We start from the raw sequence: 18,899 nt of genomic DNA on the forward strand, positions 1-18,899 counted from the left end.
TTTATACTTAAATCTTTTAAAAAATTTAGATATGAAAACTATTTGGAAAATTAAAATTCTTTCAAAAAATGGTTTAGGTTTTGTTGACTTATTTTGAAATGTGTCAGTTCTTGGTTTTGTGATTTTTATGTTTATTTTGACTTCAGTTCCAGGATTTACCAAGAATTTGAAGTTACTGTGCCTGATTCTATCACTTCTTGGGTAGCTACAGCTTTTGTGATCTCTGAGGACTTGGGTCTTGGACTAACAGCTGCTCCAGTGGAGGTAGCGTATTCAAGGACTGCCTATAATGTTACAGTGCCACGCAGTGAGGAAGTGTCAACTCCTCAATGAATTTTTAAAAAATGATTGCTTATGATGTTGGTTACAGTTTAGAGAGTCCTTGGCTTTTCCTTTTTGTTTTTCATCTGTTTTATATTTTAGAATATGAGCTGTATTAAACTTCAAAATGTGCTAGGTCCATATTAAGATTTGGATGGAAAGTTTATTATTGACTGAATCCAACCTCTTCCAAAGGCCAGAAGAGAGAGTTTCCATGTGTCCGTCTTTCAAGAATGAGTGGAACTTCTCAGGTTGTCCTGTGGCAGGCGTTCCTTCACATCTGTTTGGTCAAGGTGCATCGTGTGTCGCTTCCTGACCAGTCACTGGCAAGGGTAGTGTAGTGACCAGGATTGGTCTTGCACCAGGAGCTCTCACCTGTCGTACCTGAAGCCCTTTCTTTATAACAGATAGTTTGTTTTGCTCCTTTATTATCCAAAATGAAATTCATAGAAAATATAATATACCTACATACTCAATTAAAAAAAATCAATATGATGCCCTAAGTGAAATACTAATGAGAAATAAAAGGAAAGTAATGTACAATAAAATAGTATATATTTCAGTATGTAGGTGACCAGGCGTAGCTGCACTAGGAGGCATAGGAACATATTTAAATATTTGGCTGTGCATAGGATCACACTGTGTGTGACGGTGCAGGTGCGGTTTGACAGACGTGTATTGTTTTAGCAACTCAGAAACCTGGAGTGGTGCTACCTGTGGTGACGTAAATTTCTGAAACTGTGAAAAATTTTTGGTAAAGTTACAAACAAAACAAATTACAATCTTTCTCTTAATTTACAGAATAGTTGTATTCACGAAAAATTCAGTGTGCATTGAAAAATGCTTTGAGTTTACATATTGAGTTGGAATTAGGTCATAAGCCCAGGTCATGATAAGCAGGCACTTCATCTACATGAATGTTTGAAGGGACAGTCAAAAATCATGAGGGACATGGGACAGTTCTTCATCGTCTGGGACTGCTCTGAGCATTGCAGACCTTCACCAAGTGCCAATCACACCTTTCAATCCTTGTGACAATCTAAGACATTTCCACAGATGTCCAAAGAAACCTCTCCGTGGCAACCATTGGCCTAACTACTCAGGGTTTATCCTCAGAGGCAGGGGAGGGGTGTAGCCTCCCCTGCAGGACTTGGCCAACAATAGCAAAGTTGAGTCACCTACGAGGAAGTGCACGTGTATGTATATGTTAGCAGGCAGTAAGCAGAACAGCATTTAGATTTTCCACATGAGTCTAAAACAGGGGCTGTTTGATTTCGCCAGTGGCTTTTAAGCAGGTTGGTGGAGTCAAGGTAGTGTAGTGGAAGAGGAACTTGGCTTTGGCGTCAGACACGCTGGGACCCAGTGTGATCTTGTACTAATTACAGAGATATCTGACCTTCAGATTTCTTTTCTGTGAAATATGTGCATAACACTTGCCTCATAGGGTTGTAATGGTTAAATGAAATAATTTGTGTAAAGTAACTGGTTCCTAGTTGGTGCTTAATAAAATGTTGTGTTTACTATGTTAAATAACATAAATCAAGTCAGTATACTATCATTTATTTGGGATAAGTTGCTGTTTGCTTTCTGTTGATAGGCAAGTGACCATTTCTATGTGAAGTTACAAGCTTCACAGGTTTTGTGAGATTTGCTTTTTTTTTTTTTTTAGTGAGATTTGTTTTTAATTGCATAATATGTGAAACATTTTGACTAGAATAAAATATGTATTCCTTGTGTTCTTTCCAGCTACAAGCCTTCCAACCATTTTTCATTTTTTTGAATCTTCCCTACTCTGTTATCAGAGGTGAAGAATTTGCTTTGGAAGTAACCATATTCAATTATTTGAAAGATGCCACTGAGGTAATATATTAAAGATTTTGTTAATCATCTACACTTCAGGAAAAACTGGAGAAAACATGCAGGGATTGGCTTGTGGAGTGTGTGGGCATCTGGGCACTCAGCATTTTATACGTTTCTGGGAGATTGAAAACAGACGTACTTTGTCAGCAATTTCTTCTGCTTATTGATGTCTGAGGGCAGGATTAGCGTGTCCAAGCACCCTCTCCTTGATTTCCAGCACATTCTTCACTCCAGCCACGTACTTCCTTATGTCTCTGAGGCATGCCTATCTCTTTCCTGCCTCCCTGCATTTTTCCTGGTCTTCCCCACATCGAGGAGGGGGTGTCACCACTGTTCTGTGCCCACTGCAGTTAGCAAGAATTGATCCCTTTCAAGACTCAGCTTGAAACTCAGATACCTTTTCTGAGGACTCGCACCCTTCTGCTGTGTCGTGTCGTCGTCCTCAGGTTTATACGGTGTCTTCTGTTTTCAGAGTCATGTGCCTTGTGTCTCCTTGGCTGGTCGATTCTCTGGAAGGCAGGGATTAGCCCACTGTCTACAGTTGTGCCCGTAGTAGTGTTCATGAAATGAGTGATCCCCCCTCCCGAGTAAGTAGGGATATGTAATTCACATTGTTACATGACAATGCCATAATCTCTTTAAGCACTATGCCTATAGAGTAAATTTTCTTATTTTTTAATTTTACTTTTTAATCTACTCAGCATGGTACAGTGTAAACAGCAGAAGCTCTGGAGTCGGCAGGTCTGCATTCAGTGTCCAGCTCTACCACTTACCAGCAAATAACTGAATTGTAGTTTCCTCAGCTGTCAAATGGGAATAATAAATACTCTTCCTATAGAAAATATTTTGAGACACAAGTGAGAAAATAAATGGGAAAACAATTCATAAAATGTAAGGCCTAGAGAAGTGCTGTTCTCAATGAGACTGGCCACTTTGACACACTTCACAAAAGTCACAACTCACACTCGCTTCAGGACTGGTGTCCGGGTCCCACTGCCCATGGAGTGATCCCAGCAGAGACCTCAGGAGTGTAACAACACTGCACCCTGTTTGTCTCAGCTTTTTCTAATGGGACCCGTGTCCTGATGACACAGTACAGTCAGGCAGGTGGCAATACCATGACATGAAATAACCTTTCTGGGCACAACTTACCAGTCAGAGGCTTTGGATAATGAGAGAATTTAATGTTAGTGGGAGTTTAATGCTAGAAATGGAACTGAAGAATGCCGTTTCCATATGTATCGTGAGGTTCAGGGAAAGCATAGGAAAGAAATGAAATTTCTTCTGATACCCTTTCCTCCTTTCCTTGGCTGGATCTTCCTGTCTCATCTCTAGTCCTGGGCCTCACAGATTTAACAGCACTTAAAGTGGTGAAGAAACAACACTTTACTGAGAGGCATTTATTATACAAAACGTTTGATAATTTTCTCTCCCAGGTTAAGGTAATCATTGAAAAAAGTGACAAATTTAATATTCTAATGGCTTCAAATGAAATAAATGCCACAGGACACGAGCAGACCATTCTGGTTCCCAGTGAGGATGGGGCAAGTGTTGTTTTCCCAGTCAAGCCCACACATCTGGGGGAAATTCCTGTTACAGTCACAGCTACTTCACCTGCTGCTTCCGATGCCGTCACCCAGAGGATTTTAGTAAAGGTAAATACAGGACGTCTTAATAAACGAAATGGAAATACGTAAGTGAAAAGGAAACAGAAGGTGGTTTTTCTGTTGGCTAAATTTAATGGCAATATCTAGAAGGTCATCTCCTACACCCTTCTGGTAATGCCTGTTTTCTCATCTGTATGTAAAAATATATCACATATATGTTTTGAAAGTAATTGCCAATTTTCTCTTTAAATTTGTAGTATGACTCTTTTGCAGTCAATTACATTTACAGACTGTTACATTGGGATCCTATTAAATCATGCCAAGTTGATATGTAGATTTTGAATTTTGGAATTCCTCCGTACAGGTAGAAGAGATTTTTTAGTTTTTTTTTTTAGAGAAGATGTTATGCAGAAAAAGACAGCTATGCCTAGTGGATGAGCACTTGTGTTTGGGAGTGAGACAGCTGGGTTCTGGGTTCGAATTCCAGCTCTGTCAAGTGTGACTTTGGACAAGATATTTAATCTCTCTCTTTGGATAATAATAGGGTCTCCTTCGAGTGTTTTGCTCATCACCTTTTTATCTTCTCCTTTGTCGTTTCCATTGCCATTCCATGAAGTGTTTTGTCTAATAAACTAGAAAGTAAACATTTTCAACAGATTTTAAGCAAAAGTCAAGCAATAGTAGATACTTACCTGGCGGTACACACACTGCAGACACAACAGGTCAGGTGTTTGTCTTATTATCTGCATACACTTCTTTGTAAACAGGTGAGTCAAGGCCATGTTAACTATGTTCCTTTTTTCCACAGGCTGAAGGAATAGAGAAATCCTATTCACAATCCATCCTATTAGACTTGACTGACAACAAGCTACAAACTACTCTGAGAACTTTGAGTTTCTCGTTTCCTCCTAATACAGTGAGTGGCAGTGAAAGAGTCCAGGTCACTGCAATTGGTAAGAATAGAGTGTATCACCGCCACTGCTGGCTTACTGGTATATGATAATATATGTTTTTCATCTGTTTATGGGTGTATTTTCTTATTTAGTCCTAACAAGAAGAGGTTGCAGAAGGTTTTTACTTGGTACCATCTGCTGATTACAGTAGAAAGGCTAGCAAGATGTGTCGTAGACCAGTTCTTCTCAACTTCAATGTGCGTATGCATCTCCTGGGATTTTGTTTAAAGGCAGATTCTGGTTTACTAATTCTGAGGTGGGGCCTGAGATTCTACATTTCTAACAAGCTCCTAAATGACGCTGGTGCTCCTGGTTTGCAGACCACTCTTTGAGTAGCAAGGCCATGCTGTGATGTGGCTGGAGGGAGGGCTTATTTTTGAGAGCAGAGCTTCTGGCTTCTGTGGCTCTCGACCACTGGTGAACATCAGAATCTTCTGTGGAGCTTTGTGAAAACACAAATCTCTGGGCTCTACCCTCAATGTACTCTTTCAGAGTCTCTTGGGCTATGGCTAGGGTATGTATATTTTGAAAAGGTTCCACAAGTGATTCTGATAACCACAGGTTGAGAATTGCTGCTTAGAACAGCTCTCTGTGCAGAACACAGGTGACCGTTACAGAGAAAGCTACCCACTGACTTTAATCCCTTCTCCCAGGCACCTTCTGGCAACCTGAAAGTACTTTTTTTTTGTGAGGAAGACCAGCCCTGTGCTAACATCCAATGTCAATCCTCCTCTTTTTTTTTTGCTGAGGAAGACTGGCCCTGGGCTAACATCCGTGCCCATCTTCCTCTACTTTATGTGGGACGCCGCCACAGCATGGCTCAAAAAGCAGCGTGTCCGTGTGCGCCCGTAATCCGAACCAGCGAACCCCGGGCCGCTGCAGCGGAGCGCGCACCCAGCTGCACCACCAGGCCGTCCCCGTGAAAGTACTTTTCAATCAACTATTGAACATAGCTTCCACACACATGGTTTGTTTATATAGTTGTGCTTTACAGATAACTGAAGGAAATGTTTAGATTAATGACATCTGAATAGTTTGTTAGGTCTTCAAAGTGTCAGGATCTAAGGCACTTTTTCAGAGGTTCTTTTAAATCTTATCTGTAGGTGTAATGCTTTTTATTATAACCCTAAATAACCAATTCCTCCATAGAGGACTTTTTTTGGAATCTTAAATATAATTCTTAAAAAGAATTAAATGAGCTTTCTCTTTAGGGGAATAAATTCTAAGCATCTCCTACAGTGTGGGGGTGCTGGGAGATGCAGCACACATAGTGGGGATGCGGTACATGTGCGCCCACGCACACACACACACACACACACACACACAGGGAAGAAGCCTTGATTTTAAAGGTATACTACCACTCCTTAGATTGGAGTGAGTCTATCTATGGTCATTGAAGTACTCTGAGGCTTGATGTAAAGAATGATTTTTCAAGTTTTATTTTTATTAAAATTTATTTTTTAAAAAAATCTATTTATTTAAAAAAATCTATTTATTTAAAAAAAATCGATTTGGAAGCCCAGAATGTGAATATTAGCTTGCTTCTTTGAATTTAGAGAGTCTAAGTTTATGTTCACTTTGAATATTAAAAACATAACCTGCAGTGGTAATGCTGTAACCACTGTTAACTCTGTGTTAACATGGACAGTTGAAGACTTCTTAGTCTTCGACTAAGCAGGGCTGCAGTCTGCTCATATGAAAGAGGTCTTCCTCTCTGTTTTGGATTCATATTTCTCAGGATCAAACTTTCATAGGTATTTTTACTTGGAATGGTGTAAGTTTCTAAAATAAATTATATAGAAGAATATTCTTCTCCATACAGCTCAACCATAGTGGAGTCAGAATTAGAGCTCAACCTCTCTATTTATGAATTTTTACTTCTTTTCCTGACTCATGGTGTTGGAATGTGGGTGGAGGAGTCTTTTAAGCATGTATTTTATTTAATTTTGTGTTACTAATTTTGAAGAATAGTCCTAATCCTTTTTGATCCTAAGATTCGTTGAAATACTTGTACTTGTTCGTTCCACTTTGTTGTTGCTAAATAGAGAACATTGAAAAATACTACAATCCCTGCCCTTTAAAAAAAATCATTTCTCAGGTATTTGTAGTGTATTAGTAACTACTTAGAATAAAGTTCTATTTATGTGACGAATACTCACAATAAAACATTTCTTTCTTATATGAGAGATGGATTCCTAATGCTTAATTCCTGACATTTTGTTCAAGAATTATTTTTTAAACTCATATTTTGCCTAGCATATGTCATATCTTTAACTGAGCTAAAAGTCTCCTAATATGTCACATAATCTACAAGTTTAGTGCCACTGTATTATCATTTATTTGACCAGTCTTTCTAGAAGCTTTATGTGAAGTTTCTCTTCTGTTCCGAGCATCGTGTTATGTCGATGTCAGATGCCTTCTCTGCTCACTGGGTCTCTCTGCCTCCAGCAGGGACAGTTGTTGAGGATTTGCTGAACGTATTGAATGTCTGTTGCTTTCAGGAGATATTCTTGGTTCTTCCATCAATGGCTTAGCCTCATTGATTCGGATGCCTTATGGCTGTGGTGAACAGAACATGATCAATTTTGCTCCAAACGTTTATGTTTTGGATTACCTGACTAAAAAGAAACAACTGACAGAGAATTTAAAAGAAAAAGCCCTTTCATTTATGAGGCAAGGTAAGTATTTTAAAAACATCCCTTTATTTGTAAAAAAACATTTTGTTTTCGTTTTTTTTTTAGGCAGAGTTCACTCTAGCCCCTATTTCAGAGTAGACTATTTTGCCCTTGCTCTGTGCCTGGGGACTAGATGCTGTTGAAATGGGTACAAGTGCAAGTGGCAGGAGCTGTCCTGTCTTCCTTCAGCTACTGGGTCACCGATGGCTGCCAGGGTGTTTGTGAAGAGTTAGTTTCTGGAGGGCTTTGTATTTTAATAAGGGACCTGAAATTTAAAGCTATTTAAAAATCTAAAGGAACGAGTGTTCATTTATTTATTACACACTCATGCAGTGCCTTTTAGTGCTGGGGTCCGTTCTGGGGCAGAGGAGACAGAGGCAGTGGGGCCTTTCCTCCTGGGGAGCCCCTGCTCAGGGGAGAAGGCGGTCTGTACAGAAAATCACTTGGGGCCGCATGTGCAGTGCTTCTCAGCGCCTGTAAAATGTCAGGTAGTTGGGGATTAGGAGAGAAATGTTTGTGAGGAGGCCCTGCTGGCCCCTCAGAAAATGCACACCGGTGATTATTCCACGCCTACTCCTTGAGAGAGTCTGATACTGTTCACAGACACCAGATGCTTTGTGTCTGCAACTCGCTAATAACGGTTAATGTTACTTGAGTGCTGACCATGTGGCAGGCGGTGTTCTAAGTACTTTGCATCTAATATTTATGCTCACAGTTAGTATTAATATTGTCCTCCTGCTTTTACAGATGAGGAACCTGAGGCGCAGCAAAGTTAACTAACTGGCCCAGGTCACACAGCCAGTGAGTACAGAGCTGGGATTTGAACTCACTGCCCCCAGAATCCATGCTCTGAATGTCCACACTTAGGAGAAAAGGAAAGGTTTTGAGACATTTTTAATAATAATAATGTAAATTTGATTTCCTCAAATATTCCACGAGCCAACCACCCAAAGTTACCGTCTCAGTTTTGTGCTTCCACTTTAGGGGACCTCTAGCAAGATCTCTGTGGCTGAGTTTGTCTTTCTCTCTGCACAATTAGGGAAACGTGTCCATAAAACTCCTGAGAACTAGAATGACTCATGCAAAATGAGAGGAAAATGCTTGTTCAGTGTAATCTAAAAATTGAATCAACACTTTCTAACTCCTAAGTCTTTTGTTTTTGTTTTTTTAATAATGAATGGGTTAAATGCAAATAGAGGCAAGCTGTTATCAGTTTTGCTAACTTTTCCATAGGTAAGAATTAGAAGACTTAGTAAAAATACTATTTTGATGTGAGCTTTTCTTCCCTCATTATGTAGACTTGTTTGTCCTAAACTAAGTTCTGTGTAATAATAGTAATAACTAACCCTGTTTAAATGCTTTACAAATGTTTTCATTTAATTCTCACAAAAACCCTAGGAGGTAGGTGTACTGTTATTATTTCCATTTTACAGATGAGGAAAGTGAGGCACAGGGAGGTTAAATGGTTACTCCCCAGGTGGGGTAAGTCTCCTTTGCAACATACTTAGGTTGTTAGAAGCAATAGGATAGGATTGGAAGAGGACCAGAAATTGGGCCAAGATTCTTGGGTCTGGCCAACATGTAAGAGGTCTCCGTGAGGGTTCTGATACAACAGTAATAGAGGAGTGGGTCTTATAGGAAGGGGACACCAAAGGTTAGAATCTGGAGTGTCAGGTTAGACCAGAGTGAGCTGTAAGATGTTGGATCCAAGGGGATGAGCTGAAGTCTGTGTCTGACTCTCCTGGGGTAGGCTGGTGCAGACCAAGGCTGAGTGGGAGGAGGGAGTTGTGAGCCAGGAACCATGTGCTGCATGAGAGGACAAACTACCGGAGACCAGGGGCTGGACTCAGGGGGGCTGGGTGTGACCTGAGTTCTGCTGAGGGGAAGGAGATAGTGGTATATCTTCCCTGGGATTAGAGCCAGGCCCTGTGGGAGGTGGTTAAATCCTCCAGGAAATTTTCAACAACCTAGCAATTGGTACTTTCTGTACAGAGTTGCCCATTTAAAATTATCTTCCTGGGCCGGCCCCGTGGCTTAGCCTTTGAGTGCGCGTGCTCTGCTGCTGGCGGCCCGGGTTCGGATCCCAGGTGCGCACTGACGCACGGCTTCTCCGGCCATGCTGAGGCCGCGTCCCACATACAGCAACTAGAAGGATGTGCAACTATGACATACAACTGTCTACTGGGGCTTTGGGGAAAAAGAAAGAAAGAAATAAAATTATCCTCCTTTTTACATGTGTTTGTGAATCAGGCGTATTTTAAGTATATAAATACAAAAGCTGCTTTTTTCAAGTTCTAATTAAGTTTAAGAAGTGGTACCAGTTGCTGTCTGTGGTATAGTGTGTGCCACGCTCAAAACAAAGGAGACCTGTGCACATTGCTGCCATGGTGACGTTTACAGAGAGGAGTAAACAATATTTGGGATTATCTTAATTTAACTCTGCACCTTTTGAGAACAAGATTCTGACTTGTATTCAAAATTTGGTTTGGCTAGATTCCAGTAGAAAGTATGTAGGAGCTAGCTGGTACTTTATAATTTGATATACATTCTTTGGGATATTTTAATAAAATAATGTATTTTGGAAAATGGCATTTATTTCATATTTTATATGCTTTATGAACTGTAATATTGGCTAATCAAATATTGATGCTTTAAAAACACAGAATAAATTTTATCATTTGAACCGTTTAAGGAATGATTAGCTCATCCCTTAAAAAGACTTCGAGTTTGTGTCTTAGACATTTTGCTCTGGGTCAGCAGATGTCCTGAAAAACGAGGAGCCCAAATCCTCAGTGCCTGTTTTTTTCCAATAGGAGTGCTGGTCCCGGCCAGGGTGGTGCCCAAGTGCAGTTTTTCAAAGCTGCCTCCAGGGGCGGCTCCGTCGCCTCTGACTGCTGGGGAGTGTTCACGTTTGCTGATTGTTAGGAGGGGCAGAGTGAGAAGGCAGAACAAGCGTTGTTCCCTGAACGCCGCGTTGTCTTCCAGTGGTCGTCAGGATGAAGAGTGTGGCTGTCAAGTAGGCGAGGCCGTCTCTGGAGAAAGGGGCCCAGCCTCCCGGCACTGGTGGCTCTGGGCGCCTCAGACCTGGGCTCTGAAGCCTGCCTCCTACTTTGGGCCGGTTTCTCTAAGTCTCGAGCCTCGTTTTCCCCACTTGTAAGACAGGAATAATGAAAATACCCGCTGCACTGGGCTGTTTTGAAGATGAAATGAGATATTTTAGCACGTAGGAAATGCCCAATGACTGTCGGTTATAGTATAGATAGTTGCATCTAACTAGGGACTTAGGGTCTAGGGTCAGTAAGTAAATCTTGTCCATTCCACATTTGTCTAAAAACACGTGACATTCTTCCACCCTCTCTGTCCACGGCTCATGGTTCCGTTCAAACAGCATCATTGCCCCCGGCCAATTCCAGTGGCCTCCTAACTAGACTCCGTGCTGCTCTGGGCACGCCCCTGCAGTACTGTCTCCACATGTTATAAAAGGGATCTTCTGATAATGTCAGAATCCCGTCACTTCCTTGTTGAGGATGCTCCAGTGGCTCCTGGCCTTGGCCTCCAAGGCCCTGAGGGAACTGGCCTGGCCTCATCTCTCCCCTTCTCCGGAGCTCCCTCTCTTGGCTCCTCCTCGGCTCCATCGGGAGCACCCCCAGCTCCACGGTGCTTCAAGCCTTTACGCTTACTCTTCCTTCTCCTGGGATGCTCTTCCCCAGATCCTTCCCTGGCTGGCTCCTTCTTGTCGTTCAGGTAGTGTTTTCCTCAGAGTGGCCTTCCCAGACCATTTAGTAACTCCCGTCTATATTGCTCCATTTTATTTTCTTCATCATACTTAACATTATTGAAAATTATCTTGTTTGCCTAATATCTAACTGTCTCCTGCACTAGCTGGCAAGCTCCCTGACAGCGGGGACCATGTTTAATCTTTCCTCCACTGTGTCACTGTCTATATAGGCGCCTCAGTAAATTCGGAATGGATGAATGCATTGTTATCATACTAGCTTCTTTGGGCCTTAGGTTCATCATCCTAATGTGGAGATTGGGCCTGGAACATCTCTCAAGTGCTTCCGCAGTGTAGTGATTATTTATCAACACCAAGGTTCTACCTGGCCTTGGCATGTTCTTACCAGCTAGGAAATGTGACCAGTGGTTTCAGTGTTACCTTTTGAGCTGGTGAAGTGGCTGATGGAATGGAGCTCCCCAAAATACAGCATCTCACATGCTGAAGTAAGTTATATTTCAAAGTAGTGGGCAAAGGCTTCTTGGTATGATGATTTTCATTAGGAAATCAGTGTCTCATTTCAGAGACTCTGTTTTTCTTTTGCCATCACATTTGCCAAAGTCCTTTAAGTATATCGTAGTTGTTTTTATTTTTTAAGAAATTAAAGTGGTTTTGGCATGAGTCATGATTATATTACTTAAATGTCATTTATTAACGGTGCTTTGTTTTACTTAACTCATGCTTGGACCGGGAGCCCTGTAACCTAACCCATTGTTTTTTGGTCAGAGCAGCAGCTACATCATTGAATGAAGTATCTTTGCTGTCAAAAAGAAAAATAGAACCGTAAAATGAAAACTGTTTTTCATAAAGACTGGAAATTCTGAACCTGTTAATTGGAGATTTAAACCACTAGTTTTCCTCAAATATTTAAATCACAGTGCCTCTGGCTCAATTTTTCAAGTAAGACTCAGACCAAGCCTAGTTGAAAACACATTATATTTTTTTCTGTTGAAATAAAAACAGGAAAAAAATAGGTTTCAGAATGCTGTTGCTGCATTTGGTCATCACGAGAATGGCTAGAGGCAATAGTGAAGATGCTAAAAACCTGGCCAGGTCCTCACTTTCCCTTTCATGTTGTGGAGATTAAGGAAGTTGATGATGATTGCTTGTCTTGTTATGCAGAGAGTATTTTTATCAGCTTTTTACCAGAGAAAGGGATTGGTGTGGGCACAAGGAGCTGATTTTACTTCTTTGTTTATGTGCAATTTTGACACTTGAGGTAAACCAAGTCAAATTATGTTTAGAATTTACTTTTCTATGTGTTTCTATGAAGAGTACTTTCATCTTTGTTGTGATAAATTGTAAATATTTTACATTCATGGCTATTCCAAAGGAAATTCATGACCCAGTAGATATGTATCTTATCTGACCCTTTATAAATAACATTTCGTGGTTCATTATCCTAACAGCCTCTAAACTTGTTCTGTATTTTAATTTTCACAAGTGTCTCTTAATTCTGATTATACTAATACTTGCTAACTCAAGAGCTATTCATAAAACTATGAACTTAAGGGCAAAACTCTTATTTTCTCATAAACTTTTGGAGACAGCCATGTTTTTGCCTTTCTCACCTATCATGATGAAAAGTCTCCAATTTAGATGACTGCACTGGAACGCTGAGTTGTTGTACTAACAATGAACATTACAGTCGAGTCCACCATGTCCCTCTCTGCTGGTGCAGTGAGTTGGAGGACAAGCAGCGAGGGCTCTCTTAATGCATGGCCAGTTTAGGATGAGGAAGGAAGCTCACAGGAGGCTCCCACCAGGACAGCCATAGAAGCTCCTCTCTTTAGGTGCTGATTCTCTCCTTTGTTTGGCCATAGGAGCAGAGCTGGAGGTTTGGATTCTTAGTTTTATCTAAACCAGCTCAGGAAATGCACTCCACAACTGGAGGTGGTCTGTGAGTCCTGCCGCCTTCTGGGCTGGCCGCCCTGAGGAGGAGTGGTGCTAGTTGTTGACGTTAGTGGGGACTGTTGGAGGTCAGCCACAGTCCACATGGAGGGTAATTTCCATAAGCACTGATCTCTTCTTCATGATCTCATCTCTCTGACTGGTTCACAAGAACTCATACTTGGAACTGCAGGTGTCGATATGATTTGGGGGCTTGGAGGCACGTGGTCCTCTCCTCAAGGTTGGTCCTTCTTCCCACAGCAACACCTCCTGTAGTGATGGAGGGCCCTGAACCTTTTCTTTCCTTTTCTTTTTTCTTTTCTCTTCTTCTCCTCTTCTTTCTCCGCTCCTCCCCTACTCTGTCTCCTCCCTTCCTCTCTCCTCCCCGCCTCTGTCAGATTGAGGTCACAGTTAAACTCTGCTGTCTGGTGGATTTAGTCCTGAACTGGAAACTGAGGGAGAATGTCTTGGACTCTTTTGCTACTTTCCTTTGTGAATATTAGAAAATTATTCTGCTTCTCTGTGATCCTTGACTGGCTCTGCAAAAGGAAGAGATTATATATTGCATTTCTTTCAAGGTTGTATGAAAACTAAAACATGTTAAGGTGAACTATGGTAGTGTTAATAATACCTGTCATTTAAGTTTTTTCATACTTGCTTATTTGATTTTTTGCATATGTAGAACACTAATATCCTTCCAAAAGTCAAACTGATCCTAAAAGGTAATGCAAAGAGGTGTCTTTCTCTGTCTTATCCCTTCTCCGTACCCCTTGTAGGTAACTTACTTCATTAGTTTCTAGTTTATCATTTTTCTCTCTCTTGCAGCAGAAATTAACATATATATATATATTTTCTTATTTCCTGTTTTTCTTACAGAAAAGGTAGTATACTCTATATGCTATTTTAGACTTTGCCTTTTCCACTTAACAGTATATCCATGAAGTTACTCTGCATCAATTCAGAGAGATAGTCCTCATTCTTTTTTCACAGCTGCATAGTACTCATTGTGTGTGTGTACCACAGTTGATTCAACTAATCTCCAATTTGGGGGCATTTAGGTAGTTTCCAGTATTTTTCAATTACAAATAATGCTACAATGAATAATCTTCTGCATGTATATTTTTGTATTGTTGGAGGTATGTCTTCAGGGTAGATTCTTAAAAGTGGGATTATTGGGTCAAAAGTTATAGACATTCTCCTATATAGGAGTTGTACCATTCTGAATTCCCTCTAGGAATGGATGGGTACTTGTTTCCTTGCAGCCTTCCCAACAGAATGAATGGTCAAGCTTTTGAATCTTTGCTAATGTGCTGGGTGGAGAAATGGTATGTCAGTTTTAATTTGCATTTTGTCTATTATGGAGTTGAACATTTTTTCATATATTAAGGTCTGTCTGTTTTTTTATGAAATGTCTGTTCTTGTCTTTTGTACATTTTTTTCTGTAGGATTTTTTATCTTTCTCTCTAAATTTAAAAAAGTTCTTTATATGTGTATATGTATAGATATATAGTAATAATATATAAACATACACATAAAATTTACATATTTAATATTAGCTGTTTAATATCTGTTTTATATGTTGCAAATATTTTCTTCTAATTTATCATCTGTCTTTTCACGTTGCTAATAGTGTGTTTTGCCATGGAAAAGTTTAAAACAATTTTTTTGTAGTCAAATTTATCAAATTTTTTCTTCAAAATTGGATGGCTGGAAAGCCTTTTGCTACGCTCATATTATGGAATGATACCTATTTATTGAGAGCTTGCCATGGAAAAGGCCCTGTGCTAAGTACTATCATGTATTAATCATGCAAGGACTTCTGTGAATTAGTAGGAAACAGCAGTTTTGGAGACAGGCCTTGGCTAGTGCCTAGCTTTGGTACCTGCCAGCTCTGTGACCTTGTGCTTGATGTGTTCTGAGTTCCAGTCTCGTCGTCTTTGAAACGGAGATAATGGCATCTACATCATAGGGCTGTTGTGAGAATTACCTGGGTTAATACCTGAAAATGGCTTTGAACAGTTCCTGGCAGTTAGTCAGTGTTGGATAAAGGTTGTCTATTTAATTACCATACCATATTTTGGTTTTAAAAATAAAGATTGTAACCTAACACTCCATTCTTCAAGTTAAACAAAATTCTGTCATCACTTAAATGTTGTTTATATTTCTTTTACCAGAGGTCTTAAAGATCACCATGAAATAGTGTCTTGCTTTTTACACGCTTTGTCTTACGGTAGCTTAAATAAGATACTCTGCTCTGGGGTTTTTTATGGAAAGGATCAAGGAGAACAGTTTGGGACATGGCAAGAGCAGATTAACAGTGATTGTACACCATTGATGCTCTTGTTTTGTTAGTCAAATATGAATAATTATTTAGAGTTATTGATGCTTCTAAAATGCTTCTAAAATTCATAAAGTAAAATTTTTTTGGTTACTAGAGTTTCCTAGGGGTTGAAGTCAACAATTTACAAATGATTATGGTTACCAGGCTCTACGTGGCCCATGCTGCAAGGCCCATACTGTGTGCCCTCAGCTGCCTGTGTGGAATTCTGTAATTTTCAGGAAAAATTCTTAGTTATCAGAGAATCATTGATAATGCCTTGAGTTGGAAATGTTTTTGGCTGTTGCTTATGCTTGATTTTTAATGATAAATTGTTGCTATTTTAATTTCATTTTTAGCAAGTTAATTTGTTGTGGGTTGTTTGGTAAATCTTTTAGTGTTTGGCCTATGATTTCTCAGTCAATGGACTTTGAGACTTGCAGGCATTGCTTTGCAAATATGAAACATCTGCCTCTTATTTGCAACCATGTTTTGCAAATATGGAACATCTACCTGCTTTTATTAAAGCAACTACGTGTTGGGCCGGCCCCGTGGCTTAGCAGTTAAGTGCCCGCGCTCTGCTGCTTGGCGGCCCGGGTTCGGATCCCGGGCGCGCACCGACACACCGCTTCTCGGGCCATGCTGAGGCCACGTCCCACATACAGCAACTAGAAGGAAGTGCAGCTATGACATACAACTATCTACTGGGGCTTTGGGGGAAAAATAAATAAATAAAATAAAAAAAAAAAATCTGGAAAATTTCCAGATTTAAAAAAAAAAAAAAAAAAGCAACTACATGAGCCTTGACCCCCTCCCCAATTTACTTCTATGATAAGGCTTCATTACCACTACCAAGTTCTTTTTTTAGTGAGAATATGGAATTGGTGTGATGGGCAGACTGTTGGTCTTTTGTTTACCTCAGGTGGCCATAGCCAAAACATTTTCGAGCCACCATTGTCTTAGATTATTTAGCAATTTCCCCCCTCTGTTTCTGGCCTGAACATAGAAAGTATTTTTTTTCTTTCTGTTTTAGCCTTAAACTTTATTTATGATACTCTAGATAGTTTTGTCCTTAGGTAGCAAAAAATTTCGGATGACTAAGCATTGAATCCATTGTGGTGAAAACCGCTGAGTTAAATAAAACTCTGCCTTCAATTTGCTTGCTTTTGAATGGCTAGAATTGTTGTCTATGTCATAGTATTCTTCTGAATTTGCTATAATTTGGGGATATCACAGTTCTTATTTTACGCATTCTGCTTGAAAACTCCTGGTATTTTAGATCTCCCACAGCACTTAATATAGAAAGTATTCAATATTAATTGTTGATTTCATGTCGTCTTCTTTCCCATTCTCTGCCCATGTTTCCTCAATGTGAAGTCATGATTAGAAACTTCCATTCACTGCGAGATGATTCCGTAGTCTGTCTGTTTTTCTGTCTCCAGGTTACCAGAGAGAACTTTTCTATCAGAGGGAAGATGGCTCCTTCAGCGCTTTTGGGAGTGCTGACTGCTCTGGGAGCACCTGGTGAGTGTTTTTGGTGATGGACAAATCCGTGCCTTGGGTGGGTTCTCGGTGGGTCACGATGGCCGTGAAACTGAGGGATGTGTCTGTGTGTGTAGGCTCAGAGGCTGCTTTTTCCATGGCCTGGCTTTAAAAGAGATCTCCTTTTTAAATATGATTTTAAAACACTAACAAATCAAATGTTTTTATCTAGAAAAGATAGATCATAAATCCTTTTTTTTTTTGGTGGAAAAAGCAGCAATAAAAATACTTTAGTTGAAGCTGCAGCTGACAAGAAAAATCAGTTAGAAGTACTGGGTGATTGTGACATAGTTCTTTCTTTACCCCGACATGATCAACATGATCGACATGAATTTTGTGTTAATGCAGTCAATGTAGTTTCTTCAATGTTATTTTTTGTGAAAAACAGTGATGGAATTAAGTAATCAATATCCAGTGTTTCCTCCAGAATGGAATCTCTTTGTGGCTGATTTTGGATGATTACTCTCTTTTCTTGCACTATCTTCAATTTCATATTTTACTCAGAAAAAGATTAATGAGCTATACCAGTCAAGTTAGACAGTGCCTGTCTTGGTAACAAAAAACCTCAGGACAGACGTGTTGGTGTTGCTTAACAGCGGGGAGACGTTCTGAGAAATGCGTCATTAGGGGATTCTGTTGTGTGAACCTCATAGAGTGTATTGAAGGGGAACAAAGTTTGCTACCCCAAAATGTGTCTCTTTAATGTGAGGATTATTTTAAGCTGATTATTTTTAAGAAACAAAAGACTCAGAAAGGTTTTTTTGTTACCTCCTCATTAACTGCCTAAAAAAATATGGATTTAAAAAACCAGTCTCAGGAAGTGAGCTATCACCTTAGCCTAACATGAACTAGGTGGTACACAGGGAGGAACCTAGAAAAGCCTGTTTGTTGGGCTCCCCTCTGTGTTCTTCTGTTTTGGTGTGGCCAAACACTTGTTTTCCAAACGTTTGCTCCTTTTCATCTACCTGTGAATTGTCTTCCTTCCCCTTGAAGTCCCTGACTCTCCCCACCCCCAACATCTTTTGTAGTTAGCCGAGGATGGTATTTAAGGTGAGGGCTTCAGCCATTCTGGCAAGTTACTCAGTTTTCCTGGGTTTCTCCCATATGTACGTGTTGTTAAACTTTTGTTTGTTTTTCTCCTGTTAATCTGTCTCATATTAATTTAATTCTTAGACCAGCCAGAAGAACCTTGAAGGGTGAAGGAAAATTTCTCCCTCCTCTACAGTACTTAGACAAAGCTAGATGGTGTAGCCTACTACACAGCTAGGCTACGTGGTACTAATCTTACGGGACCACAGTCATACACGTGGTCTGTCGTCGCTGGAAACGTTGTTCTGCAGTGCATGACTGTAGCGTATTAACAACAAAGGTTTCTTTCTTGCTCATGCTGCATTTCCATTGTGGGTCAGCAGGGGGATCTGCAGTCTTTGCTTCAGCTGCCACCTCACCGTCTCACCAGGAGGCTCCAGGCTTGCCACTGCCTGGGAAGAGAAGCCTGGAGGATCCAGCACTGGCAATTAGATGCGTCAGCCTTGGTGTAACATTTCTTTTCACTTTGTTATTATCAGAGCTGGTCACGTGGCCATGCCTAACTTCAGGGAGGCAAGGAAGTGAATTCCTCTGCATACTCAAAGTAAAAGAGAACTGGATATTATTGAATATTAGTAATGTTTACCACACTCAGTCTTTTATAGGGTAGAACAGATCTGCTTCACATTTTCTTTTGGCATAAGTCAGGATATAGATCCATAAATAGAAGGGTTTTAATGTTTTCTTGTTTGATGTTCTTTTCACCTCAATATTTAGTGTTCTGTAGCAGGGATCAGCAAACTTTTTTCTGTAGCGGGTCAGACAGTATGTATGTTAGGCATTGCAGGCCGCAGAGTCCCTGTTTGATGTTCTTCCCACTCCCCTCACCCTTCGCTTTCTCTTTCTCACCCTTTAAAAACCAGTCTTAGG

At 40.3% G+C, this 18,899-nt stretch overlaps 1 protein-coding gene across 1 annotated transcript in view; it reads left to right on the forward strand.

Annotated features, from left to right (window-relative positions):
• CD109 (CD109 molecule) overlaps nucleotides 1-18,899 on the forward strand; it is a 137,867-nt gene that overhangs the window by 95,847 nt on the left and 23,121 nt on the right. The window contains exons 19-24 of the mRNA XM_014781068.2: nucleotides 147-264; nucleotides 2,068-2,181; nucleotides 3,618-3,836; nucleotides 4,597-4,741; nucleotides 7,243-7,419; nucleotides 16,841-16,922. Coding sequence (XP_014636554.1) covers nucleotides 147-264; nucleotides 2,068-2,181; nucleotides 3,618-3,836; nucleotides 4,597-4,741; nucleotides 7,243-7,419; nucleotides 16,841-16,922 — 855 coding nt within the window. The remainder of the gene's footprint in view (nucleotides 1-146; nucleotides 265-2,067; nucleotides 2,182-3,617; nucleotides 3,837-4,596; nucleotides 4,742-7,242; nucleotides 7,420-16,840; nucleotides 16,923-18,899) is intronic.

Source organism: Ceratotherium simum, chromosome 19, assembly GCF_057802395.1.
Source record: "Ceratotherium simum simum isolate JZ-2026a chromosome 19, ASM5780239v1, whole genome shotgun sequence".
In the NCBI taxonomy this organism is placed as follows: Eukaryota; Metazoa; Chordata; class Mammalia; order Perissodactyla; family Rhinocerotidae; genus Ceratotherium; species Ceratotherium simum.